Source organism: Mycothermus thermophilus (assembly GCF_041956435.1).
Source record: "Mycothermus thermophilus strain CBS 625.91 unplaced genomic scaffold VTJ04scaffold_6, whole genome shotgun sequence".
NCBI lineage: Eukaryota > Fungi > Ascomycota > Sordariomycetes > Sordariales > Chaetomiaceae > Mycothermus > Mycothermus thermophilus.
The window spans coordinates 1,954,801-1,980,700 of NW_027191432.1; the positions used below are offsets into that span (position 1 = coordinate 1,954,801).

At 56.9% G+C, this 25,900-nt stretch overlaps 11 protein-coding genes across 11 annotated transcripts; 5 read left to right on the forward strand and 6 right to left on the reverse strand.

Annotated features, from left to right (window-relative positions):
* Positions 1-3: 3 nt before the first annotated feature.
* On the forward strand, positions 4-735 carry VTJ04DRAFT_9125 (uncharacterized protein; the record flags this gene model as incomplete). The annotated part of the gene is made up of 1 exon (XM_069367638.1): positions 4-735. One exon carries the CDS (start codon positions 4-6, stop codon positions 733-735), a length of 732 nt encoding a protein of 243 aa, XP_069215946.1.
* A 51-nt stretch (positions 736-786) lies between these two features.
* Positions 787-1,124, forward strand: VTJ04DRAFT_9126 (uncharacterized protein; the record flags this gene model as incomplete). Its single annotated transcript, XM_069367639.1, has 2 exons — positions 787-1,049; positions 1,109-1,124. The coding sequence occupies 2 exons, from the start codon at positions 787-789 to the stop codon at positions 1,122-1,124; spliced, it is 279 nt and encodes a 92-aa protein (XP_069215947.1).
* Positions 1,125-1,265: 141 nt separating this feature from the next.
* VTJ04DRAFT_9127 (uncharacterized protein) lies at positions 1,266-3,695 on the reverse strand (the record flags this gene model as incomplete). The annotated part of the gene is made up of 1 exon (XM_069367640.1): positions 1,266-3,695. One exon carries the CDS (start codon positions 3,693-3,695, stop codon positions 1,266-1,268), a length of 2,430 nt encoding a protein of 809 aa, XP_069215948.1.
* Positions 3,696-5,313: 1,618 nt separating this feature from the next.
* On the forward strand, positions 5,314-5,932 carry VTJ04DRAFT_9128 (uncharacterized protein; the record flags this gene model as incomplete). Its single annotated transcript, XM_069367641.1, has 2 exons — positions 5,314-5,536; positions 5,604-5,932. The coding sequence occupies 2 exons, from the start codon at positions 5,314-5,316 to the stop codon at positions 5,930-5,932; spliced, it is 552 nt and encodes a 183-aa protein (XP_069215949.1).
* Positions 5,933-6,403: 471 nt separating this feature from the next.
* VTJ04DRAFT_9129 (uncharacterized protein) lies at positions 6,404-6,823 on the forward strand (the record flags this gene model as incomplete). The annotated part of the gene is made up of 1 exon (XM_069367642.1): positions 6,404-6,823. One exon carries the CDS (start codon positions 6,404-6,406, stop codon positions 6,821-6,823), a length of 420 nt encoding a protein of 139 aa, XP_069215950.1.
* Positions 6,824-7,106: 283 nt separating this feature from the next.
* Positions 7,107-10,786, reverse strand: VTJ04DRAFT_9130 (uncharacterized protein; the record flags this gene model as incomplete). The annotated part of the gene is made up of 3 exons (XM_069367644.1): positions 7,107-7,642; positions 7,699-10,002; positions 10,075-10,786. 3 exons carry the CDS (start codon positions 10,784-10,786, stop codon positions 7,107-7,109), a joined length of 3,552 nt encoding a protein of 1,183 aa, XP_069215951.1.
* A 5,351-nt stretch (positions 10,787-16,137) lies between these two features.
* VTJ04DRAFT_9131 (uncharacterized protein) lies at positions 16,138-17,426 on the reverse strand (the record flags this gene model as incomplete). The annotated part of the gene is made up of 2 exons (XM_069367645.1): positions 16,138-17,260; positions 17,353-17,426. The coding sequence occupies 2 exons, from the start codon at positions 17,424-17,426 to the stop codon at positions 16,138-16,140; spliced, it is 1,197 nt and encodes a 398-aa protein (XP_069215952.1).
* A 651-nt stretch (positions 17,427-18,077) lies between these two features.
* On the reverse strand, positions 18,078-20,144 carry VTJ04DRAFT_9132 (uncharacterized protein; the record flags this gene model as incomplete). The annotated part of the gene is made up of 8 exons (XM_069367646.1): positions 18,078-18,101; positions 18,164-18,791; positions 18,847-19,055; positions 19,110-19,277; positions 19,337-19,389; positions 19,462-19,483; positions 19,642-19,877; positions 19,943-20,144. 8 exons carry the CDS (start codon positions 20,142-20,144, stop codon positions 18,078-18,080), a joined length of 1,542 nt encoding a protein of 513 aa, XP_069215953.1.
* Positions 20,145-20,869: 725 nt separating this feature from the next.
* Positions 20,870-21,928, forward strand: VTJ04DRAFT_9133 (uncharacterized protein; the record flags this gene model as incomplete). The annotated part of the gene is made up of 2 exons (XM_069367647.1): positions 20,870-21,687; positions 21,748-21,928. 2 exons carry the CDS (start codon positions 20,870-20,872, stop codon positions 21,926-21,928), a joined length of 999 nt encoding a protein of 332 aa, XP_069215954.1.
* Positions 21,929-22,179: 251 nt separating this feature from the next.
* On the reverse strand, positions 22,180-23,418 carry VTJ04DRAFT_9134 (uncharacterized protein; the record flags this gene model as incomplete). Its single annotated transcript, XM_069367648.1, has 3 exons — positions 22,180-22,223; positions 22,298-22,994; positions 23,077-23,418. The coding sequence occupies 3 exons, from the start codon at positions 23,416-23,418 to the stop codon at positions 22,180-22,182; spliced, it is 1,083 nt and encodes a 360-aa protein (XP_069215955.1).
* A 1,052-nt stretch (positions 23,419-24,470) lies between these two features.
* Positions 24,471-25,235, reverse strand: VTJ04DRAFT_9135 (uncharacterized protein; the record flags this gene model as incomplete). Its single annotated transcript, XM_069367649.1, has 3 exons — positions 24,471-24,691; positions 24,755-24,881; positions 24,945-25,235. The coding sequence occupies 3 exons, from the start codon at positions 25,233-25,235 to the stop codon at positions 24,471-24,473; spliced, it is 639 nt and encodes a 212-aa protein (XP_069215956.1).
* Positions 25,236-25,900: the final 665 nt, after the last annotated feature.

Genomic DNA, 25,900 nt, shown 5'->3' on the forward strand with positions numbered 1-25,900 from the left:
ACAATGACCAGTCCACGCCTCGCTCTACGCGGCATCTCCCGCCGTCTACGTCTCCCCTCAACAACACCTCCACCAACACCATTCCGCAAATCCTCCACCACATCCAACCCCAACCCAACAACAACCCACGATCCTCACACCCTTCTCTCCCAACCCACTTGGTCCGTCCGCTCCCTCCTCGAACCACCACCACCATCCCAACAGCTCCAATCTCCTTCTCCCACAGAAGGAAAAGAAAAAGAACAAGAAGAAGAAATCACAGAACCCCTCCTCCACCACCTCCTGCGCCTCTCCGCCCTCCCACCCCCCACCACCCCTTCCGAAACCACCTCCCTCCTCCAAACCCTCAAATCCCAACTCCACTTCGTCCGGCACATCCAGTCCGTCCCGACCGACTCGGTCGCGCCCCTGAGCGCCATTCGCGACGAGACCTCTGCCGGCTTGCAAGAGAGCGCGATCGGGCTGGACGACCAAGGCGTCAAGACCGCGTTGGACCAGGAGGTGATTTGGGGACGGTGTAAGCGGCCCCGCCGGAGGAGGAAGGGGAGTATTGGGGCAGCTGGTGAGCATAAAGATACGGGGCAGGCGGAGGTGGAGGAGTGGGATGTCTTGGGTATGGCGCAGGAGAAGGTGGGAAGGTATTTTGTTGTGAGGAGCGGGAGTGCTGCTGGGCCTGCTCAGGCAGAGGGACAGGACGAAATTGGGCCGCAGGAGTCGAAGGAGGAGGCGAGGTGATGAAGCTCTTGAGACTTGGGTGGATTTGACACTGGGCTGAAGGAATTAAACATGTGGGGAAAGAGGAGGCTGCTCTTCGGAATGAACTGGTTCAAGAGGGCATGGGAATGGGTAGTGAACCGCTGTCAATTCAAGGGTCTGAAAATGGCTTGGGAGATGGAGAGTACCAGCATGAGGCTGAGAACAAGACCTCTGAGAGCCAGTCTCTCTCACTCCTCCAGATTCGACATCGCGACACATCACGGTCTGACCAGAACAGCATTCCTGTGCATATCATCATTTCCTGTCTGTGTCTGTTCTCTGGTTCTCTGCCTGTCCGTCCCCTACAATAAGTTCCACTAGGGCTAACCATCCGTGCTAACAGTTCACACAGAAAACACCGGACCTAACAAAGACTCTCCTCCCTCCCATCCATCCATTTATCCCCTGCCTCAATGAGTACAAACGTCTTCCATACAACTGTCTCTCTCCGAAACCCAATACTCCTCAAAGGCTCACCCCTAAAAAACTTCGCGTTCCCGTAAAACCAATCATTTCTTACCCTTCTTGCGCATCCGAGTGCGAATCACGCCCTGTTCATTCTCCCTCTTAGCCACTTCCCACGAACCCATCTCGATAGCGTTGCGGCGCTCTTCGTGCTTCCTGTTTCGGTCCTCGTAGCCCGACATATCCGCCTCGTGACGGGCAATCTGTTCCGGAACCATGTCCTCCCAGCCAATGTGCTGCAAGATGCTGCCGACCAGGTATTGGTATCGCATGTGGACACTGACCTTAGCAGTGACATCCACGTTCTCGACACCAGCAACCCCGACGACGCGCTGCAAACCGGCCAGACCAAAGTCGATGCTGCCCATGCGGTAGAGGAAGCCCAGGATGTAGTCGTTCTCCGAGTAGACGTTGACGAGGCGGCCGCCCACGACGCTCTTCATGGCGCACCAGGCGAGGGGCTCCGAAGGCGCGGGGGTGCCGATCAAGACAGCATTCTCCACAAGCCCAAAGGCGCGCTTCTCGGCCAAGAGCATGAGGCACGTGTAAATGGCGCGGGCGCCCAAGCTGTAGCCGACCAGCGATACGCCGCGCTCTCCCTGTGCCTTGCTAATGAGCATGTCAGCAAGAACGGCGCCAAGCTTGTCCGCTCGGACCATGCCGTTATTCCAGTTGTTATCGACGATCTTGCTGATCTTGGTGAGCCCGGCAGGCCAGCGACGTTCAGCGAGGTTGGTGAAGACTGGAGGAGAGAACTGATTAGCCGCCATGGCAGAGGCACCGCTAGGGGAGCCGCCGTGGAAGAGCTTACTGGTCCGAGCCACTATTTCCTTCTTCGCCGCCGACCAAGCCGCGCTCCTCACCAACGTATCGAAGGACGCGCCAAGCTTGGACAGGGCGTCAAGCTCCCATCGGACGGCATACACCTCATTCTGCGGTCCGAGGCAGTGCCAGGGGCTGACCGGGTCGTCGCTATTCATCAGCCATCCACCAATACCCAAGACAATCCGGAGCTTGCGGCTGTCGTGGTCGATTTTTCCAATTTCGACCTGGCCCTCGAGGGCTCCACGAAGCGGCACAAACGCCAAGTCGTTCACCTCTTTGAGGTAGTGTTCCATGAGCCTGTTCGAGTTCCTGACACCACACATGCCGAAGAGGGCCGCAGTTGCATAGCTGTTCTCACCAAAGATGCCGAGGAGGCCGATCGCCGCTTTCGGGGGAATTCCGCGGATTCCAAACACCGATCCGATGCGGCACCCTTCGAGTATCGCCGTCATCTTGGCCACAAGGGCCGGGCTAGTGCCGCTGTGTCCTTTCCATTTGCGGACAGATTTTCCGTCCTCCGTTTTCTTGGGTCCGAGGATCTCAGCCGGGATGTCCTTGGCGATCTGGGCCAGGGCATTGCCCACGCGGTCTTCGTCGTCTGTCAGAACATGCAGCGGCAGGCCGAGAGCCGATGCTACGTTCAAGAGCAGCACCCGCGAGTATGGGCTATAATTCTCGATGGAAAGCATCAGCAGAAATAGCGCGTGGAAGAGCAGGCACTTCTTTTCAGTGGGCCACGAGGCGATCGGGGTTGGGACAGGGGGGAACAGCATCGTCAGTAACGGGTCGGTAGGGAGCGTGATGGACGACGTCATGGGAAAGGAGGGGGCCGGGACTGGGTTGGGAGTCGGAGGGGTGGCCCAGTTGCTGTACTGAGCCCGGCCGCTACCCCTGCCTCTCCGGTTTGCCGATTGGCGACGCTTCTGGCCGGGGCCAGTAGGAGCAAATGAGTTGTCGAACGGCCTCCAGACCATGATCTCGCTGATCCGCCTGTGGACGGAGGCCTGCCACTTCTTGAAGTGCAACAGGGCCTCCTTCTTGAGTTCCTGAAGCCGCGGGGCGGATGGCTCGGTTGTGGCAGCACCGGCGGCGGCGGCAGTGGTAGCAACACCCGCCTGGCTCGACGTGTCAGCATTCTGGGGGTGGACGGAACCTCGCTTGTCTCGGGCCCGACCCGCCTTCTTGGAGCGAGTGGGCTTCATGTTGTCCAACAAGCTGGTCCGCGACGACTGGAGGCGGGCAGCGTCGGGATCGTTCAGGCTCAGGTCCTTGAGATGGGTAGGGAGCTGGCTCCAGAAGTCGATGCGGGGAGTCGGGGCATTTGAGTCGCCGGTGCTGGGGTCGAACAGACGGATAATGCGCTGCAACATGGAATCGGTCAGGGTTGTGATGAGAGCAGTGATCTCGACCTTGTCAGCATGCACTAGAAGCGAGGTGAGATCGGCATCCCGGCGAGGCGGGGCATTGCGCGGTCTGCCACCGGGAGGCATCTCGTCGGCGGGGGCGTCGTCGGCTGTAGCTTGGTCTCCGGGAGCCGCCTCTGTTGTCGCCTCAAGGGCTGTGAATGTGGTGTCGGAGTCGGATCCATTGGCACAAGGAGGAGAGGGAGGCGTGGATGCCTCGGCCTCGGTCTCTTTAGAGAGCGGCATGACGTTGAATATGGAATTCGCGGAAGGCAGGATGGGGGTGGAAAGGACGAGTCAATCGTCGGGGTTCGGTTGGTCGGTCGGTTGTTGTCGCAGGAAATGGGAAGGCAGGTTTTTGGCCAGCAGGGAGAGCGACCAGAAGAAAGACTCTAAGGAAGGAAAGCGCCAAAGACGAAGAAAGCTCGCAGGTCGTGACTGGCCCTCAGAAAGAATTGAGGTGCCTAGCCAAACTGCAGCTATTCGTCCGAAATTGACAAGGAAACGGACAAGCTTGTTTCTGTGGTGAAGAAAGGAAGGAAGAAACCCAGGACCAGCCAGGATTGAAGGAGGATTTTGAAATGGTGAGCATCCAAACTTCGAAACTCCAGTTGCAAAGGGGAAAGACATCGACTTTACTGCTCGGGCTCCAATCACGGCCAGCGTCCTTCGGAAGTTGCCGAGTTACTGAGTTGTCGTTGGCCTTCTGCGCTGTCGTCGAGCGACCGAAGCAGAAACCTGCTTCATTGGGTCCCGGCCCAGCGAGAGAATGGCAGAATTGGGGTCATGTGAAGAATGGGCGAGGTTTAGGAGACATTTTCTCAAACAAACTCAGCGTTTTGTACCAGCGGAAAGCTACGTAAAATCTGTTTGGCCATGAGCAGCCGGCCGCTGTATGTTGTTCAAGAATGGGCACCAGGGAACACGTCCGCAAACCTTCATGCGCCGTGAGGTTCGCCGGACCGATCTCCCGCGAGGATAACTACCAAGCCCTGAGACTAAGTGTATTGAAGTAACTCTTGTTGCTTCAATGGCTATGAGGATATGACAGTGAAGACAATGTTGCCCATCCCGAGCCGCCCGGCACCCGGTGAAGTGATCATAGACCGCCATGGCTGCAAGAAGCCAGAATAAGGCCTCTTTAGTTTGTGCCCAGGGAATAGTTGCCATCAAAATTCTTAAGTGGCTCAACGATGAGCTTGTACTTTCGGTCGTGCCGACGTTGACCTACACTCAATTCTGTCCAAGCAAACACCTGACAGCTGGGAGCACAACACCATGGTGTCGGCCACGAAACAAGGCTTGGTGTAAGGTTCAAAACATAAAGACCAGACCCAGCCAAACGGACGTCCCGCCTTACCCGGCAATAAACTTCCGAAGTAGTCTCCGACAGCATGTCTTTCGGACGTGGCGCCGGCAGGTTGCCGTGGGATGAATGTGTCTGTCGTTTGGATGCTTTGTCATTCAACCCTGAACCCTGGAGAGCCTCATCCTGCCTTGGCCCCACCTGCCAGCGCCAAGACCGGCACATCAGGTGCCTTCCAGAAACCCAGACCCTGGAAATTCTGGGGTTGGATGCCCCACATCACCTGCCCCTCTTGGCCTTCACGTGGGGCACCTGAAGATCCCGCCGTTCCATCAGCCTCCAAACATCTGACGAAGGCGACCTTCACTTTCTAATCTCAAACTCAACCCGACACAACGGGCACGAGACGGTGACACTCCAACTCTCAACCATCTCCACGCCAGTCTGTGTCAAGCGTCTCTGCCTGCGACATCTCATACAAAGACTCGCGACCAGCTCGCATCCCATCATCGTCATCACCACCACCGCCGCCCGTTCCACTCAACACCAACAACCACAATGTCGTCACAAACAGCACCGCCGTCCTCCTCCCAAACCCAACAACAAACCGCCCCCCAACCAGCCGGCAGCCAAACAACCACCGTCACCACCCCGATCCAAACCCAAACCCAACCGCAAGCCATTCTCCGCCTGCGCGGCGCCTACAACCCCAACCGCCCCTCCGTATCCTGGCGCTCAGACGTGGTTGACAACGAGGGCATGAACAAGAAGAAATCCAAAGGCACGTCCCCCTCTCCCCTCCAGCCCCCTTTTCCGTCCCAACCAACAAAACTAACCCGTCCACACAGTCTGCTGCATCTACCGCCGCCCACACTCCGTCGATTCCTCCTCCGACGACTCCTCTTCCTCTTCTTCTGATTCCTCCGACTCCGACTCGGACATCCCCGGCGACGCAGACGGGGATAAACCCCGCCCCCGCGGCCACAACCACAACCACAACCACGACCACGACGGCCATGATTGTAACCACTCACATCGCGGCCGTGGCTCGCATAGGAAGTCCAAGCCGAAGAGGAATCCGAGCCCGAATGCGTACGAGAAGATGCCGAGATATGACAAGAAGAAAAACAGGGATGGTGGTGGTGGTGGAGGTGATGGCGGACCGCAGCGGGCGTGAGGGATGATGTGTGGGATGTTGTGGGATGCGGATATATGAAGGGAAAAAGAGTCAGGTCGTTTTAAGAAGAAGGGTTCACACTTAGTACGGGAGGATAGGCGTTTGGTTGTGTCAGTCAGCATTCTGGGCGCATGGGAGCATGGTGTTTCTGGGGAATTTACCTATATTTGTTTCGTAGAGGTGATGGAAGAGCGGCACGTTGGTTGTCAAGAAGCCCGTCACAACATTGCTGACTCAACAAGATACATAGCAAGTCTTCATCAAGTTAAACCTGAACTCTGGGTCTAATATTTCCATATCACAGTATTTGACTAGTCTCTGATCCTCCCCTTCTCTCCCATGCAAATAAATGATACCATCCTGATCGGTGATTAGGTACAAACCCCTTGTTCCCTCTTCCCCCATCGCACACTCCTTCTCCCCCTACCTAAGGTACACAATCGAGTCTGATCCCATCTCCCAAACGCCGCGATGCATCTATCTCAAAAGCTGGCTTCAAGAAAAGCACCAAAACCAAAGCACTTCCATATCCTACAACGACACTCGCAGAATCGCAGAGTCCCTCAAGGGGACGAGGCCGAATCCAATCCTGCTCTGACAATCTCTGAAGGCATACACCACCACCGCATCCCGGTCTTCCCAGTCAACTCATCCAGGCGACGAATACACACACTTCCTCCTCTCTTCTCTCCATCATTCTGCTCTAATCCCTCTGAACTTGATACAGATACAGGGCATCTCCTCACCCTGTTCCTTTCGACACGGACCAAAGCCCTCCAAGAATTCAACGCATTCTCACCATTCAGTTTCTCGAAACCTAATACCCAAACCCCCAAATTCAAAGCCCCCAATCAATCAATAAATCAGACTGAACACAAGAAAGCCCAATAGCCACAACAAACTCTGGCAAGCCGGTTGGCTGTCTAGCTTAGCCTTCTTCAAACCCCCGCAAACTCCGGCTCCAGAGCTACCTTTATTACCTGTATCTTTCTCTCTCGCCGCAACGGGATCGAACATCTATCCCAATCATAGACAAAACACAACTAACCGGGAATTATCCGGTCAAAAGCCAAAGACAAGAAGGGGAAGACCACAAACACAACCACGAATGGAACAAAATAAGGTACGCAACAGAGAAAGAAAAAAAAATCAAGCAATGAGAAAGATCGGACAATCAAGGCCAACCCTCCCCGCTCTCCCCAGTCGCTCCCGGGTTACCTCCCACCGTTGTGGGCGACGGCCCAATCATGCTCGCAACCTGCTTCCGCACCAGCTTCTTCTGCCTTGCCGGTTCCGGGATGGGAACGCCCTGGATCGCTCTGGGCTCGCGCATGAGCGACGGGTCCAGCCTGAGCGGGATGCGCGTCACCACGCTGCGATAATCCCCCTGGATCTTGGCCGAGTTCGGGACCGGCACGGACGCCGTGCGCCAGATGTGGTCCGACGTGTCGGAGAGGTAGTTGGGAATCTTCAAGCCCGAGCTTCCGGATGAATGCATGCTGCTAGGGGCGGTGAAGCCGCTGCCTCCTGAAGAAGAGTTGGGGTGGAGACCGTGATGATAGGAACCGCGCAGGGTGGACAGACGGGAGAAGCCTGCTGAGAAGGCTGGACGCCCACGAGCCTTTTTGGCAAGGATGATCTCATCAAAGAGACGGATGGCGGGGTCTGAGGCGGGGGTGCGTTCGCGCTCATGGATGAACTCATTGAAAGCTAGGTAAGTCGTTAGTGAAAAGCAGGATATAACAATGACGGGTGAAGGAACTTACCTTGGGTCTCCCGCAGCATGGTGGCATACTCTTGCTGGTCGTAGGGAAGACTCTTGATGAACCCGTCCATGTCAAACGCATACAACTGACCATTCGCCTTTTGCTCCTTAGATGGGCGGCCGAGGTACTTGCGGTATGTGTACAGCAAGCTGGCCAAGCAGCGGACAAAGGCAGCACGGACGCGGTCAGGGTGGAACGCCTCGGGGCACACAAGCGATACGAAGCCAAGGCACCGACTATGCGACAGGCAGTCGCAGCCGCTGCACTTGTAGAGTCCATCGCCCTCAGACCGCTCCTCACAGATGGTGCAAGTCGAGTTCTCCTCAGACGGGTCCCAGTTAAAGCAGTGACCCTCGACCCACATTGTGTTTTCTGTGTTGCGAACGGGCTGAACCATCATGTTGGGCATAATGGTGGAGGCGGCAATGGTGGACTGGGCATAAGTCGATGGAGCATAGCCGCCAAACGAGGACTGTGAGTCAATCGAAATGGCCGAGATCGACAGGTTCGGGTTGTGGCCGTTCAGGAACGGGAGGCTGGGCCGGTGCATCGGCGGATGATGGTGCTTATCCATGCCGAACGATGAGCTGCGCCGCGACTTTTCGTCAAAATGACCCGACCGCTTCTCGCGGAGGGTCTGTGCAAAGCCAGAGTCGCTGCGCGAGACGGGTGTGGTCGGCAGAGGCGGGAAGTGCATGGACACGGGCGAAACAGACGACGGGGGACTGCCCTTGCCAGACTTGCTTGTCGGTGGGCGATCTGGCTTGCTGTGGTCGACCTTGGCCTTGGCAAAGGCGTTGAACAGAGGGGTCCGGATCGAACTCCGTGGGTCCGGCTCAGCGAAGGTGGACGAGTTCTGAGTCACCCATTTGCCCAGAGTGCTCTTGGCAGCAACAGGATTGAAGATGGCTTCATTCTCAGCTGAGAAGGCGTCGTATGGGAACGCCTCGATGGCATAAGGAGGAGGCCCAGGGGCAACCCCGTAGCGCAGGCGGTGCGGGGCGGCAACTTGGAGAAGCGAGAGGAGCTTGCGGCGGTGTTGACGCGGGAGGCTGGGCGGCGAGTTTGTCGCGTCGATGGTGTCCCTGTCGAGGTCGACGAGCACGTAGTCATCTTCGGGGAGGTCGATCTTATCGTACCGTCTCTCGACACCAACGATGTAGGGACAAGGTGCCTCAAGGGCTGAGATGAGACGGGCAGGTAGCACAGGGATGAAAATGCTAGCCCATTTGAGCGGGTAGAGGAGATTAACGAGGGCGTGGCACGCCAGGTGCAACATGCCTGTGTGAGATGAGAGGAAGATGATGCGGGACTCGGATAAGGCGTATTCGAAAAGGAGCACGATATTCTCGAGTGAGAGACAGCGGAAGAGGGCGTAAATGTCGATGGTGCGCGAACCTGGAAGTTCATTGGCAGCTTCCTTGCGAGCATACAGACGCAGCTCCCGAACGCCAATCTCCACCTGGGTCAGTGAGCTCAGCGGGCTGAATGCCTCGGTGCAAAGGTTGATGACGTAGCGCTCGAGCGGTTGCCAGCGGCCAACCTTGGGTGAGGTTGGAGCAACGCGCAGAATAGCGCCGTCTGTCATGGGCACCACGACGGCGCGCAACCATTCCTTCCAGAAGCCCATCTTGGAAGGATCGCGGCCGAGGATGCCGTAAGCTCGCGGAATCCACAAGCCTGTCTCGCCGGCGGTCAAGCCGTCGATCTTGGAGGCGGCTCCGTGGCGCAGGGGCCGTAGCATCTCGGTCATGAGGGCAATCTTCTCCTCGACGGTGCTGATCTGCTCGTCCAGCGCCTCGCGGGCGGCCGAGCCCGAGGGCACAGTACCCAGCTTGGCCAGCAGCTGGGAGAGGTGGGCGCGCTCGGCGGCGAGACGACCACCCAGACTGGCAGCGAGTTCCCTTTCCTCGTTGCTCATGTGTCTCTGGCGCCAACGCTCGCAGCGCTTCTCAACCTGCTCGGCAACCTCGGCGTTCAAGGCGGTCCACACAATGATGGTGATGCCGTAGATCTTGGAGTTGTCGTCGGACGTCATGGTGAAACCGTGCCAGGTCGTGCGGGGCCGGTCGTCCGAGGACACGATTTGGATGTCGTTGGGGAAGGCGAACATGGGCACGTAGTCCGGGAATCTGCCCCTCCTCGCCAGGTCGTCGGGGGCCGCGTCGCGCTGGGGGTACCTGTCGAGCAGGACAGGCTCAAACCGCCTCTTGAGCGGATGCATGTCCGGGTCGAGGTTGAGAGGTTCGGGCGGGGGGATGACAGAATTATAGTTGCTGAGACGTCGCGCCGTCCGGACCGAAGCTGGGGGTGAAGGCCAGTCAGTACGAGCGAGAGACATGGCTGGTGGAAGGGCAAGGTGGAGGCTGTCCATACATGCTCTGGGAGGCAATGGCTGCTTCCTCACGCTGTTCATATCCCTAAAACTCATTTTGCGGCGGATGCTGCCCCGAAGACTCTTAAGTGGGCTCTTCCTACCGCTCAGCTCGGCGTCCTCGGCCTTGAGCTTTTCGGTTCGCGGGCTGACCATAGGGGGCCTCGACTGGACCTTTGCGCCAGCGCTGAATGTGAGGTCGTCGAGGAAGTGCTCCCTCTCTGCAGCAAACTTGAGCAGCGCCTTATCGAAGTCGAAGTCGGCGGGGAGACCGTCGAACCCGATTCCCTCACCGCCTCCGTTCGGGGAGGCGCTGCCATTGAGGTCTTGAGAGGTGTTGTTTCCATTTGTAGTGCCATTGGTGAGGTTAGGCGAAGGGTTCGGGCGGATGGTGGCGCTGCTGCGGTTGCTCTTGGTGTTCCCGTCGTCGTCGAGCACGCGGCCCTCGCTGCCCGAGAGAGAGGGGGTCAATGAGAGCTTGGAGATGGTGGAGAGACGGTTGGCCGAGTTCTGACGGGAATGGCGAGCTGTTGCGCGGCCCGGAGTGGTGCCCGAGGCCTCGGCAGCCTCACCCTCTCCATCCTCGGCTATGGTCTCTTCCAGCTGGTCCAGCTGCTGGGGCTGCTGTACGGTGACGGGCTCATCGTCGTAGACAATGTGCTCTATGCCGGCGATCCAGAAGTAGTCGGCGAGCGGTGCGGAGGTGTTGTCCATGATACATTACTTTGTTCTCAGAAGCTGCTGCTGCTTTGTATGGTATGTTGTATTCCGTTTTGGTGCTTCGTATTTTCGTGATCTTGTTTGGGGTACAAGGAGTGTCGTCGTCGTTGTTGTCGTCTGAATTGGGTCGGCAGTCGAGATCGAGGTGCCCAAAGGGTGCCCGAGAGGAAACAAAGTCGGTGGAAGATCTGCACAAGCGTCTTGCAGGTTGAAACTTCGTATTTCCAGGACCCCGGCCGTAGCAGCTGATAGCCGCGACTCGTGCAACCGTGTAAAGACACAGCTCCCGTCCAGATGCTGTACTGTACGTACTCGGGAGGTGTGAGTCCTCGGGGCTGTGGTCTTGTCGGTGTCGTTGTTGCCGTTGTCGATGTCGATGTCAACAATCAAACGGGCCCCGCCAACGTGCAATGCGCACACAATGCAGCGTTGCACTGCGCGTGCTGTCAAGTAAACCTGGAACCCGTGGATGCGGACACGGGATAGGGGATGGGATGGGATAATACCGAGCTGCTCGGGGGGTGCGGTTGTGGCCGGCAGGTGGTGGTATCGGACCAAAAAATGCGAGGCCGTGGACGTGGCCGTGTCGTCCGGCTCAGGTTGTGTCGTGTTTCGACACGAGGCAGAGATGACGGTTGCTCCAGGTCGAGAGATTCGCTTTTTGCTTTTTTTCTGGGGAGAAGGTCAGATCTGGAACGGGCCACTTTTGGGTGAATTGGGTTAGGGGGGAAAGTTTTAGGAACGGGTTAAGGCAGGGACGCGAATGGGGAGGATGGGGACAGGGACGGGGATGGAGATGTGCTGCACCAATCCAGTCGACGGAAGCCGTGAAGATCGAACTCGACGCCCTGAAGCTGGGCTTGAGTCGATCGCGCCTGGAGACAGAAGGGAAGGAACAAAGTGAAAGGAGGAAACAAAACAAAACTGCGCCTGCCTTGCCAGGCAACCTCGAGTCCCAAAAAGGCCCGACAAAACGGAAGCTCGAATCGATCTGGCCTGGATCTGCATTTGGATCTGTATTTTCCTCTTCGCACTGGACCTTGGGACTTTGTGTCTGGGGTGGACAGTGAATTGAAACCTCACAACGCGAAAGTTCACCTACCTCAACCACGGCCTGGCCGAGAGCCGCAACGCATTTCAGGGGTTGAACGAGCGACGGGCGAACAACAAAAGAATGGATTGATGGATGAAAAATGGGGGAATGTCCTGTTCAAGTGTCCCATCCAGGATTATCAATCAGCTTCTTTTGTTGTATTCTCTGTTTTTCACAGCATGACCAGACTCCTGCAGCCGCTGCATTTAGGCCCGACATGTGTGGTCCTCTACCCCTGTCGTCGGCCTGCAAGAGATGCTGCACAATTCCACCTCGTGCTTCCCATTGCCCCTGGCGGTCCCTGAGCCGGGCCACACAGTCGCAGCTGGTCCGCTGCCCAGGTGGGTGGGTTTTCTGCAGGCACACAAATGCGGCAAAATGCCCAGCCCGCTTGGCCGAGTCCAACCCTCCCAGACGCTGCTGTCGTCTTCTTGGTCAACACACGTCTGCCGACAGCTTGGGCAGGCCACTGATAAGTGAACTGCCTCAGACAGCTTGGCTCTCTCATCCGAGTTACAGTAATACTGGAAGAAGTTTGAGTGGTTGATGTTTATGTTGATGCTGATACTGATAAACAGCAACCTGAGGAGAGAAGTTCCCAAGCTGGCCAGTTCCCGAATCCCGACTGAATCCACGCCCAAAACAAACACACGGCATCTTGAGCAGAGCCCACCCCCACCACATGCACCACATGGCGTTGGCGCCGCTGCAACCTCCAACTGGCACCTCATGCACCCTCCGTCCTGAGTGGACAGCCGTTTTTTCTTGGGCGGTTGCCTTGTTTCTCGATTTCCTGCAGCTTCCGAGCCGTTGAAAGGGAAAAAAGAACTAACGGCGAATGTAGTCCCGATAGGACTTCCTCCGGCACGGGAGGCTCAACCCTCAATCAATTTCGTATTCCTACGCGGTCGTTCTCCTTCCGTCTCACTGCCTTTTCATGGAGAATTCTTCGTAGACTCCGAACTACGTTTCGGAACTACCTGTCGACAGATCGACTGTGAAGCTGTGATATGTACATACCTTTGGCCAAAACTCACTACCATGCCAAGTCTATTCTGAAAAACAACAACTCTGCGTCACTAAGGTAGTCAACCTCCGCGTCCTTGAACGAGACCACGACGCGACGGCTTCTCAGACCGTCAGCACCAACACCATTATTAACCACCTTCCTCTTCTTGATCAGTTTCCTGAGTTGAGTCGATGCATCCGCGTATGAAACTCTTCTTGGCGGCATCAAAAAGCTGGCGGTTGGCGCCGCTGACAGCTATGTTGGTGAGAGCCTCTGACTTTTCCTTCATATCCACGAAAGGCTTTTCTTGCTCGAGAAGAAAGGCCACCTGAGTCGTGAGACCGTCAATAAGATTCCTCTTTCGGTCCTGCAGCCGCTCCCGTTGCCTCTGAAGTTGTTCCTCGGGACGCGCTGAATCGTTGTCTCGACATCCAACGTGGCACCTTTCCTCAGGACCGGCACGTGCTCGCTCCTAATCTCGGCCACCATGTTAGCCCAGTGCTCAAGTTTGGCTGTTATGGCCGGCCTTGTGTCGTGATCGCCTGCTTGAAAGCCACTTGGCATCAATATGGATTGCTGCTGGGCGAGGCGCTGGAAAGACGGCCGTGGTTTAGGCATCTCAAACGCATGGCCATCCCAAAGTTGCGACATGTCACGTTTTCCTTCTCTACTAGCGTACTGTCTGTCTACAGCTACTCGCAGAAGCTGCTGATGTATGTAGTCTCTTAGCCCTTTCAAAACACCCCTTACGAAGGCCCTCCCACCATATTCGTTAGCGCGGCCGCCGCTGAGTTGATCAGACCATCCCCTCATCATATCTCCTCATAGCCTTGACAATCTCATTATCAACAAGCTCGTCTTAATTTTATCGTGCCAGCTGAAACCTAGGTTGAAGTTTCACGCAGGAAAGCTACCTGGCAGGCCAAAATTCCCATTGGCTCATCAACTGTTGTGGGTGGACAGCAGCAACCAGCTGCAGCTTGCGAGGAAACTTGCAGCAATGCCGATCTTCAACTGGCTTAGGATTCTTCGGAAACCGGGCGGCTGCAAATCCCCCGCGGTGTGCGGGTCGTTGTTTGGCCCCTTCCTGCCCATCTTCGAGTTCCAGGTTGACTCATTCTCGAGTCGACAGCGGCAAGATTGACCTGTTTTGTTGCTATTTGCAGGACCACCACGGGTTCGACTCAACTCGCAGTATGAGCCGACAACTATACATATCCGAGTTGTCGAGGTAACGATGCAGCCTCACTTATAGAACCAGCCGGTTTGTTGTACAGCATGTGGTATGTATGTACTGTCTGTAAATACCGGGCAGGATATAGTGGCATCGCTTGTCGTCACATCGCGGCGTGCCCTGGCCGGTGATCAGCGTCGATCCAGGAACTCATGGATGACGTGCCGCGGGCCGTCGGCAAAATACAGAGGTAAAGTTCCAGGACCTACTGTACAAGTAAGGGTACACTTTGGGCAGCTGGTAGCATGCTTCCACGGAGACACCCGTCGTGGTGGTCGATGATCCGCAAAGTTGACAAAAAGAAGAGAGGAGAAAAAAGTCCGGATCTGCGATGTTAGGCAACGGGCCACGGCATACACATCACAAATCTCAAACATCATCTACATGCACCAGCGGCGCCTCATCTGATGTGGATCGGACATGCTGGGGAGAATGTTGCGGGCGGAAACCCCCGAAGAGGCAAATCTCCGTCCTTCTCTTACAACACTACCTACTACTGAACAACTCACGATGCGGCCAAAACAGCTCGACATCTCAGGTCCATCTTCCCTAGACATGATTACTACGGAGTATATCTAGCAAGGATGGACACCTAAATCCGAAGCTCTCCACACTTGCCGGGCACCATCTCCCACGTTCCAGGTTGTAGCGACCAATTCTCGACCAATAAGATAGACTACGTCGCCCGAACTTCACATCCTAACTCCCAGAAAAAACACCATCACATCGCCCATGTTTCAGGATGACTCCATCCGATAATTTTGCGCTCAGCTCTTCACCAAGAATCCGAAACTTTCTCAGCACTTATTACTCGTAGTGCGTATGTAAATTTCTTTTCCGCAGAAACCCACGGCCCCGTGATCTGTGAACCAAGGACGGCAACTGACGCGAGCGGACGTCCCGCCAGTGGCACACCTCCATATGATCCATCCATCCATCCACGCATCTATGCAAGAGCATCGGGTACCTTACATACATAGTACATGAGGCGCAGCGCGCAGCAGCACGACATGACCGGGACGAGGAGAGCTTCCAGGAATCTGGTTCAGCCGCTCACACGACCAGCCCGCCGACCGGCTGGCCGGCTGATCTTGGGCCGCGTCTTAGCAAATGTTTTATAGGGATGGCGGGTCGCGATGGGGGCTAGGTAATGGAGAAGGCAAGGTAGTTAGGTAAGCACCTTATTATTATAGACATATTCTGCATCAGGGAACGGCATAGGTACAAGAATATCAAGTGATGTTTTGGATGGGCCCAATTTTGTGTGTAATGCCAGGTGCCAGGGCTAGTTACACAGACGGGATGGATTCAGGCGCAGGAACCTAGGACATCAACTATAGCAGATGCCAAGTATCCTTCATAGTGATCACTCTGCGGAAGCAGTCGACAGCAAGGTATCTGTAGGCCCAGACAATAATAGCCTCGCAAGTTTTGACATCTGCAGAAGACGGAAGAGGACACAGTATTCATCATAGTACCTAAGCAACCGGGATCGACAAAAACTAAACAGACATATTCCTGGGTAGATCCCACGAAATCTCGTATCCAGACTCATGTCCATTAACCTCAAACACCGATCCCGCCGGCTAAGTTCGTCACCAGACTGTTGGGACGGGGGAGAATCCTGATGTCAAAAAGCTCTCCCAACAACCCTCTCCAACATACTCGGGAAAGTATGCGAAGCGGGACGGGACGAGATGTCGCTCCAGCCGTCCTGTATACTCCAACTCCTGTAATACTCGCTACCAGGCAATGTCCCAACATCACTCCCGTCACGCGATCATTATACGGTTGGAGACACGGGTATTTTCTGTTTTGATATCCCAACGAGATCCTACAATGGCCGTGGTAGCATCACGGTGTGTCAGCCAGCGCCAAACATCACTGTATAGGGAGGTAATTCCAGACCAAGTGGTGGTCTTGAGGCAACATGGATCGGATCCCCGAGTCGGCACACACCTCCCCACTTCCACAAACACCAACACCAACCCTCCATCAACTCCCCCTAACTACCTCACTGCCACCCTCGTCCCCAACGCCCCCGTCGTCAACACCCCCTTATTCCCCATCTCGCTCCTCCACGCGATCTTCATCGGGCCAAACACCACCCTCCCTTCCTCCGTCTCCTTAACCGCCCCCTCCCCGGCCTCCTCCAGCACAAAACACACCTGTTCCGTCTCTCCCGGCTGCAGCACCGGCCGCCTCCTCAGCCCGACCCCCAGCTTCCCATCCCCAAACCCCAGCGGCGGCGGCAAATCCCCCTCCCAATTCCACCCTTCCCACCGCAACCCCTCCTCGGGCACCATCTCGACGCGCTCCAGCAGCAGGGCGTCTTCGCCGCAGTTTTCCAGCTGGGCTTCCAACACCCACCTCCGCCTCCTCGTTTGCTTTCCGTCCTCACCGCTGCCAGCCACCTTCCTCGGCGCCAGCACCCCCGGCTTGGTCCGCACAATCAGCGACGGCTTCGCGACGAACTGGTACAGCTTGCGGAACTGCCTCGTCCGCCCCGCCAGCGCGGTGGCTTCGTAGTACGAGACGGTGACGATGAGGACGTGCGGGCCGGATTCTTTGAGGTCGAAGGCGAGGATCTTTTGGAGGGTGGAGGACGGGGGGAGGTCGACGCCGGTTTCTGCTTTTTCTTCTTCTCCTGCTGGTGCTGGTACTGGTGGTGTGGAGGATGACGCATCGCCTGTGTGTTCCTGCTCCTGCTGTGATTGTGGCTGCGACGGTGTTGAGGATAAAGGGATAAGGGTAAGCTTGATCGGCGGACCGGTCCCCGTGCTGGGCGTCTTCATCTCCGCTTCGATGCGTACATCCCGTATCGTTTTTGTCCCTCCTCCTCCTCCCCCTATTGAGGCTGCCGGTAGATCTGTGACGTCATGGCTTGCGCAAAGCGTGCAACTAAAGGTCTCGCCTACGTATGCGGAGCCGAAGGAGGGCGGGAGGTTAAGGATTGGGGTTAGGAGGAAGGGGGACGGGTTTGTTGATGTCGAGGCATTGTCGTCGGCCGAGGAAGGATGATTTGTTTGATAGGCTAGAGAGGCCGGGTTGGGCGGCGGGTGGGAGATCGGGTCATCGGCGGAGAGGGGAAGTTGTAGAGGGTATTGCGCGACGAGAGAGGGGCGGGAGAGGCTGGGACGAGGTAAGTCAGGTAGGTGCTTGGTATTTAGCTGACGTCACTCGGATTCAGAGACGGAGGAGGGACACAAAGTGTGGAAGCGTACCGGAGAACTTTTAAGGTGACTGGATGAGGCTCTTTAGAGGCATCATGACCCGAAGGGTAGCGCTGGTGGCTCATGGTGGAGGATCAATGCCATATGGAAGTCCGGTGTAAGTGGTTGGTTGACAGATTGAGATGGATGGATTGAAGTTGGAGGTTCCTGGCGGAGCAGATGTGGCGCCCCGCCGGATCCATTTTGGGGCCCAGCCGGGGGACACACTGCCGAAGTGGGATCGTTCCAGCCTGCTCCAAGCGTCCGTTGCTGGCTCAAGGGTGTTGCGAAGAACTGACATCACAATATGGAGGTTCACCACTGTCATAATGAACTGGACTTACACAACATCCACATGATTTATGAGAGCACCTATCGGGTGCAGTCCCTCGTCTACACTACCCTCCAGACAGAATTCTTGTGAGAAATCCCAAGCATCACAAGTAACACACACTCTACATCACTCATCCCTAACGCACCCAGGACGATCATTCCTCGACCTAGAATCTCTGCATCTCCGCGACCTGAAATCTCCCCTTTTACACAAGCACCGGCTCCATGAGCTCCAAGCCAAACAACGTCAGTCAATCAAAACAAAGAGGATTGCCCCCTTCCCATACTCAACACAAAGTGCAAAATGCATTTAAAAAGGCAGACACTGCATCTGTCCAAAGGGCACACCAGCGTCATACCATGCCAAACAAACAACATTCAAGACCAGCCTTATAAGCTCCTACCTAGAGCCCGGGTGGCGGAGGCACCTGCTCGTTCCCTAGTCAGTTGACAGCACACCTCCCTAGCCTCATTCTTAATGCCAACCTACCGAACTGTAGCTCCCAGCGCCGGGAGGACCCGACGGAGGCGGCGGTGGGGGCGCTGCAGAAGGCGGGGGAGGAGGGGGCGGCGCGGCCTCGCTCGGTGGAGGGGGCGGAGGAGCCGCAGTCGACGCCCCGGGAGCACCCGGAGCACCCGGAGCGCCCGAGGCACCAGGAGCGCCAGGGGCCGCGCCCGGAGCTCCCGCGGCAGCGCCCGCCTGTTGTCCGCCTTGAGCCTGCTGGGCCGCGACCCACTGCTGGTACATCTGGACGTAGGCCTGGTAACCGCCGTACGCGGCATAAATATCGGTGCCATAGTACTGGGCGTATTGGGCGGCATAGTCGGCAGCGGATGTGGGAGTTGCGGTAGAGGATGTAGGCGGCGGCGATACCGAAGAGGCGGCGGCCCCGGGAGCGGGGGAATTGTAGCTGCTGTGGGAGTTATTGCCGCCCTGGTACTGGTGGTTGTCGCGGTTGTGAGGGTGGTATGAGTCGCCGCCACCGCGGCCTCCGTAGCCGCCGCCACCATAACCACGAGGAGGGCGGTTCTTGAACTCCTCATACTGCTCCCTAACGTTGGCTAGAAGGTCCTCGCAGAGCTCTTTGGCCTTGGCGACCATGTTGGGGTCCGGACCGCTGTGGCTATGTCAGCACGGCAAAGACGGAAAGTGACATTCAGCATTCGACATACGCAACATGCAAGAACATGGGCTCATCGCTCTCGCGGCCGGTAGCAACCTCCATGTAACCAGACCCACGGCCCTTGATCTGGACGCGACAGCCCGTCTCCTGCTGGATGTGCTTGACGTAGGCACCACCATGCCCGACCACCTGAGCGCGCAGATTGAAGCCTGGCAGGGGATCCAAGCCAATGGGAATTTTCTCCTCGGGCCATTTGCGCTATTCTGGGTCAGCAAGACTTGGAGAATCACGACAGGAGATGCCACAACATACCCGGCCAAACTCGTCGCGCTCAACGTGTTCCTGCTGTTCACGGCGGCGGAAGCGGCGTTCGTCAACCAGCTGGGGCAATTCCTGCTTCATCAGCTCCTCAATCATGGCGACAGCCTTCTCGAGGCCTTCTTTCGTCGTGCTGGTAACGTGGAGATACAGCGGAGGATTCTAGAGGCGGTTAGCGCGAAGTTCCATATGGGCGCAATCGATCAACCGGGCGCTCATACCGAGGGAGTCGCAAGGCTCTTGTCGGGATAGTAGCTTCCACGAGTGGTGACATCTTTGTAGAATCAACTAGTCAATCGGACGTCCTCCAACAGATATCTGGCTGAGGGTTCAAGGGCGGGCGTACCGGCACCAGTTTGTTCTTTAATCTAAATCAAGCAGCCGAGGTCAGCAGATGCAAACGAGGGGTGGTCGGTGCGAGCTATCATGCTTCTGGTAAGCAAGACTGTCCCGCACACGAGCGCGCAGCAGCACGCAAAAAGGGAGCTGGTGACAGATCAGTGTAGCAGCCAAAAGGAGTATTTACCATCTTCTGAGTCGCGCCCTTGGTCAACAGGTATCGGTTGCGCAGGTCATTGACTTCGATGTCCTTGATGAAGTCGCCGTCTTGGGTATACATCTCGCCGTTGATGGTGCTGGCAGGGTTGGGACGTGGCGTCGAGCCACCGCTCGTGACGGAGTTGGAACGGATCGGGGGAACGTCGACATGCTGGATTCCCTTGCGAGCTTGGATCTGCGCATTGATGCGGGCAGCAGCGGCAGCTGGAATTGGCATGTCAGCGAACGCGTCTGAATCGCTACAAATGGATAGCGCGTCCAACACTAACCGGCCGCGGCGGCAGGATCAACCGGAGGAGACTTGGAGTCGGCGGGCGTGTCGCGGGATCGCGAGAGAGGGCTGCGTTCGCGGTCATCGGGTCGGCGAGCCGGGGGAGAGCGGGACCGACGATCGAAACGCGAGCGACGAGGCTCCGGTTCGGTCTTGTCGAACCTCGAGCGCTTCGCGGTATGTTTCTCGGCGTCGTCCATTGCGCTGCTCGGCATTGACAAGTTGGTTTGATGTCGGCGAATGGCGCGAAAGAGAGTCGGTGGATGTGCGGAAGACGTGCGGAAACGAAAAGGACTTTCTCCGCGACAACACTTTTGTTATTGTTAGGATTTCGCGGAGTTGGGCAGTGGTGCCTAACGCAGGATGTGTAGATAGGGTGAGGATAGAGAAGGAAAAAAGACAATGGGTCGAGCTGTCAGAAACTCGACCAAGCTCATCACAGCTGCTTTGGAAAAGTCGTCGAAATGCACATGCGCAGGATTGGCTTTGGCAACCTGAAAGCCTTGGCGCAGCTGCCGGAAGGAGACAGAACAGTGTCGGATCTTCGATGGTGCTTAGTACACACTGTGTCGGTGTGGGTCCACCATCCCCGGTCCGACAGTCTCCCAAGATTCTTTCTTCCGGCCGAGTTCCACAACATGATTGGTCCATCGTTTATCTGCCATACCCACATCCCCCGGAGTCGGAGCCGCCCCGGACAACTTGGCAGCTGGCCCGGTCTGGAACTGACGGTGTGACACCTTAAATGTGGACGGAGTTTTCCCTCAGTTCCATCACCAACAACTTCAGGTGACTCACCTGGAGTCAACCACCAAGGACCGCAACATCACATCACCCCAATTGGAATAGCAACGCCTGGGGTCTGCTCACACCTCGCACCAATCCCCGGCCATCCGGGCCCCTCTCAATTGACCGTCTCTCGAAGATGGCATCTCGCAGCCTCTTCGCCGCCGCGCCGGCCACCTGGCGCCGGGTCGCGACGCAGGCTCGGGATGCCGCCCCCCGTCTCGGCCCTTCTACTGCGTCATTGACCTTCCGCCGCTCCAAGCACAGCTCGACCTCGGCCATCGCCTACAAGGCCATCCGCCGTCGCCAGGCTCCCCTCCCTGTCGACCAGCCTCCCGCCTGGTCCGCCCAGGCCGCCGTGTCCAACATCCTCTACGAGACGCCCGTGCCCTCGGCCGCCCCGCCCAAGAGGCATGTGCTCAACTGCCTCGTCCAGAACGAGCCCGGCGTGCTGTCCCGCGTGTCGGGCATCCTCGCGGCGCGCGGCTTCAACATCGACTCGCTCGTCGTGTGTAGCACCGAGGTCGAGGACCTGTCGCGCATGACCATCGTGCTCACGGGCCAGGACGGAGTCGTGGAGCAGGCCCGCCGGCAGCTCGAGGACCTGGTCCCCGTGTGGGCCGTGCTCGACTACACCAACTCGCCCCTGGTGCAGCGCGAGCTGCTGCTCGCCAAGATCAACATCCTCGGCCCGGAGTACTTTGAGGAGCTGCTCGCCCACCACCGCGAGATCACGGCCGACGCCTCCGAGTCCACCGAGTCCAACGGCGCTGAATCGGCCTCCTCATCCTCCTCCAACTCTCTGGCTGAGACCGCCAAGGATTTCCACCCTAGCCGGCTGGTTGCCAGCGAGGCCCTCCGCCACAAGCACGAACACCTGCGGAATATCACCTACTTCACTCATCAGTTCGGTGGCAAGGTGCTCGATATTAGCACTAATAGCTGCATTGTCGAAGTGTATGTCTTTCTGGTGTATTCCCATCGACTTTCCTGATAGCTAACTCTTGCCCCCCACAGGTCCGCGAAGCCCTCAAGGATAGACTCGTTCCTCAAGCTCGTCGCTCCGTTCGGCATCCTCGAGTCGGCCCGCACCGGCCTTATGGCCCTGCCGCGCTCTCCGCTGTACGGTCCAGAGGAGGACAACCCGATGAAGGAGGCCGACGAGGTTGTGGACGCCAGCCAGCTCCCTCCCGGCTAAGTGATCATGTTTGTCAGTTTGTCAGATGTAGTAGTAGTAGGTGTGACAACAGAACTTGGTCATATGCAAACTTCTCGGAGATTGGCCTTGTATTTTTCGTGTGACATTAAAAGGAAGTAAATCATTCCAATTGGTATTCGTTCCACTTGGTACTTTTTTGTTTCACCCAACACCCAAAGCCATACCCGCACGCCTGCCCGTTCTGAAGCAAGTCAGAGAAGTTGACGTTTTGTCGAATTGTCCTGTCCCGCTTAAAGAATCTTGCCCTTGTTCACCACAAACGCCTCAAGAGCAGCTGCCAATTGTTAGCACATCAATCCAGATCAACCAGGACCATGGCGGGGAGGGGTGGGGGGTGAAGAAACGTACCGACTGCAGCCCAAAGCCTATTCTCCGCCTCGGGGAACACCAACGACCTCGGACCGTAAAAGACCTCGTCATCCACCTCCTCCGGATGCCTGGGCAAGCAGTGCATAAACTTCCAATGCGGCTTGGCCCCGCCGCGCTCGGCAAGCGCGTTGGTGACCTGGAACCCGGCGAATGCCTTCAACCGCTTCTGCGCCTCGGCCTCCTGGCCCATCGACACCCACGTGTCTGTCACCAAGATATCCGCGTCCTTGACCGCCTCCTCGGGCACCTGGGTCTCGGTCAACTTGCCCGGGCGCGCCACCCCTTCGCCCGCGGCGAGGATCATCTTGCGCATCGTCTCGGGGATCCCGTACCCCGCGGGCGAGGCGACGCTGATGTCGACGCCCATCTTGACGCACGCGATGGCCAGGTCGAAGAGCACGTTGTTGGAGTCGCCGACCCACGCGACTTTCAGGCCTTCGAGGCCGAGGCTGGATTCGCTCGGCGTGCCGGAGGGGGAGGTGCCGAAGGTTTCCGAGATGGTTTGGAAGTCGGCGATGGTTTGCAGCGGGTGGAAGTCGTTGGACAGGGCGTTGATGACGGGCACGGACGAGTAGGCGGCCAGGTCGGCGACTTCTTGGTGCGCGCCTACCCGCGCAACGAGGCATGATGTCATGGAGGAGACGACCACGGCTGTGTCGTAAAGGGATTCGTTGACCTGGATCCCAGCCCCTAAGTTAGTAAAGTAGAGGACATGGTAGGTAGGGAGGGAGTCGGGAGAGGGAACAAAAAAGACGTACACCCAGCTGGATATCATCCTTGCCCAGGAACATTGGATGGCCGCCCATGAGCTGAACCGCGGCCTCGGTGGAGACGCGGGTGCGGGTGCTGCGCTTGCTGAACATCATGGCCACGGTGCGGCCGGTGAGGGCGCCGTGCAGGGGTTTGGGAGGCTGCTCGCCGGCGGCGAAGGCGGCCTTCACGGTCGTCTTGTGCGCCGAGGCGTTGCGGACGAGGCGGGCAAACTCGGCCGCACTGAGGTCGCTGATAGAGAGAAGATGGCGGGGCTTGGTGGTGGAGGAGGCAGCGGCTGGCGCCGCAGCGGTCGCGAGGGACCTCATTGCTGTTGTGGTAGTCGTCATTGTTGCTGGGAAGTGAGATATGGCAGATTTGAGCGAGCGGTAGGCGGCAATGCGTGGAGACATAGCTATGATGGGTTGGAGTGGGAGGTGAGGTTCAAGTGTGGATGTGTGGGACGGAGGTGGCTTAAAAGATTCCGGAGGTTTGGTTTTGAGGGTTGATCCACACAGGGAATCGGAGTAAGAAAATCGGAATCACCTCTCCGTACCTATCGGGCAAGGATTTTAGCTGAGTTGTGAGGTTGGAACTGGGGGCTGTGAGTCAGTCAATAGTGGTGAACTCTTGGGTGAAAAAAAATCCTGGGGAACAGATGCATGACACCCTGATGACTCCGATGGATCGGAGGGACGGACGGGAACAGAACCAAAACCCTGGGCATGGATGCTGTGACTGACATTATTTTGGCCAATTGCCCTGGAAACAATCATGGTGAGGCTTCTCCTCGAGTCTAAATTTCTCCCACAATATAATGACAAGCACCTGTTAGCCAAGACACAGTAATTTTGTCCTTTTAGAGCTCCAATCCCAAGGTTGCTCAACAGGTTGTTCCCTGAATGTTGAGCTCTGTCTGTGTAAGCTGACGAACTCGCGATGATTCATTGGTCGCTTGTCGTCCATGGACCCCCACTCTGGGGTTGAATCCCGGGAACCAAGACCTGCCCTGGGCGTTCCTGGGGTGCCACCTGGCCCGGCTTCTGCCACTGTGGGGGTTGACACGGGGCTTGGCATCGGACCATCGGCGCCGATGGTCCGGCCTTGATCCGGGCTGTTCATGACAACCCTGACTCACTTGATGAGGGTATCACGCACATGCTCGCCCAAGACTTGAATCAATGGATGACCAGATGCGATGGGACTAGGACACCAATATCCCAAGAAGGAAATTAGATATACTATGTTGTGGCGTTGAACCAAGATTAAGAATGGCATGGGCCATGACGCAAATCTTCACCCTCATCCCTGACACCGAACAGTCCATCTTGATACTTCGTCGCCAAAACACCGTCTCCCCAAGCGCTCCCATTCACCCCGTCCCCAAACCATCTAGGCCATCTCACTGAACCGCACATCCTGGTGGCAACTTGCTGGCCGGTATCCCACAGCACTCGGCCGCAGCTGAAGCCGCCTCGGCCGCCCCAGCTAAAACGAACTCAACCTTCCTTAATTTCGGTGCTTCAGCGGCTTTCGTGTCTTCAGCCGTCGTCGCCGCCGCCGCCCCAGTTTCGACCCGAACCACGGGGCCTAAGTAAACAACTTTGCCAGGGGAGGTTGAGTCTGAACTCTGTTAGACAACTGCAGGCTGGGGTGAATGTCAAAGATCAGCCGGGTTGGAGTTACCTCGACATTGGCTCAGAACGGACACGATCTCACTCTTGGAACTCTCGTCTAAAACACGGAAGTAGACAGTTCCGTTGGCCAGGACGAGGAAGAACTCCTCAACTCGCCAGGGGTTGAGGGCCACGAACTATCATGTATCGTCAGCTCACAAAGCCCCGCAAAGTCGGTCATTCAAGGAACAAGAACCTACCCCTTCCGTAAGACCCGACGGATCCGACTCCGCCAGCGAAGTCAACAGCTTCTCCAGCTCCGAGTAGTTTCCCCGCAAACTCCAATTGATCTCCTTCGGGCTATCCCCGCTGAAGATCACAAACGCTCCCCCGACGCCGAGGGCAACGTGGCGCAACTTGTCGCGTTCAAGGATCCCCTTCGTGGTAGAACTCTCGAGGGACTCGAGGCAAATGTTGTTCTTTTCTGGGGCGCAGACGATGAGGCTGGTGTCCTTGCCCAGAGTCAGGGAGAGGTTGGTCGTTGAATTCATTGGTGATGAAGCGGTAGGCGGATGGGAAGCTGGATTTGAACTCTTCCGTGAATCCTATTCAGAGTTTGGTGAGCCAAATGGATGACAGGCAATCTCAAATGTGAGTTTACCAAGACAGAGCTGTGGATCTGGTCCTCCATCTTCGTACAAAAGAGCGGCGCGGTCGTCGTCGCCGAACACGGCCCAGCGGAGCTTCTTGCTGGTCTTGAGGGCATCCCGTATATAAGACGGTACCCCGGAGCTTGAAAAATGTTAGGTTGTGAAAATCAACCACACTGACTGTCCATCGCGCCGTGTGCCATGTGAAGGCGGCGATCAAACGTACAACTTCAGCTTGTTCGGCGTGTCGAGGACATAACTCCCCGGCCGAGCGCCAAATGAGAAATAGATGTTGGCTGCCATCAACTAATACTCCGTACAGTGACAGACCGTGATTTTTCTCAGCATTCCTTGTGAACTTGAGCAGACAAAAGTTCTTTGATGATGAGAGGTCCGGTTAGATGAAAAGACGAGAGATGACACGGGGAGTGACTGGTGAGATGATGAGGCGCAGCACAACCCCTGCTACCCAAGCGCTGCATGCAGAACAACAACCACATATTCAGCATAGTTTGGGGACAGTATCACAGCTAGCTGACCTCTTGGCACCAACAAATTTCGGGATC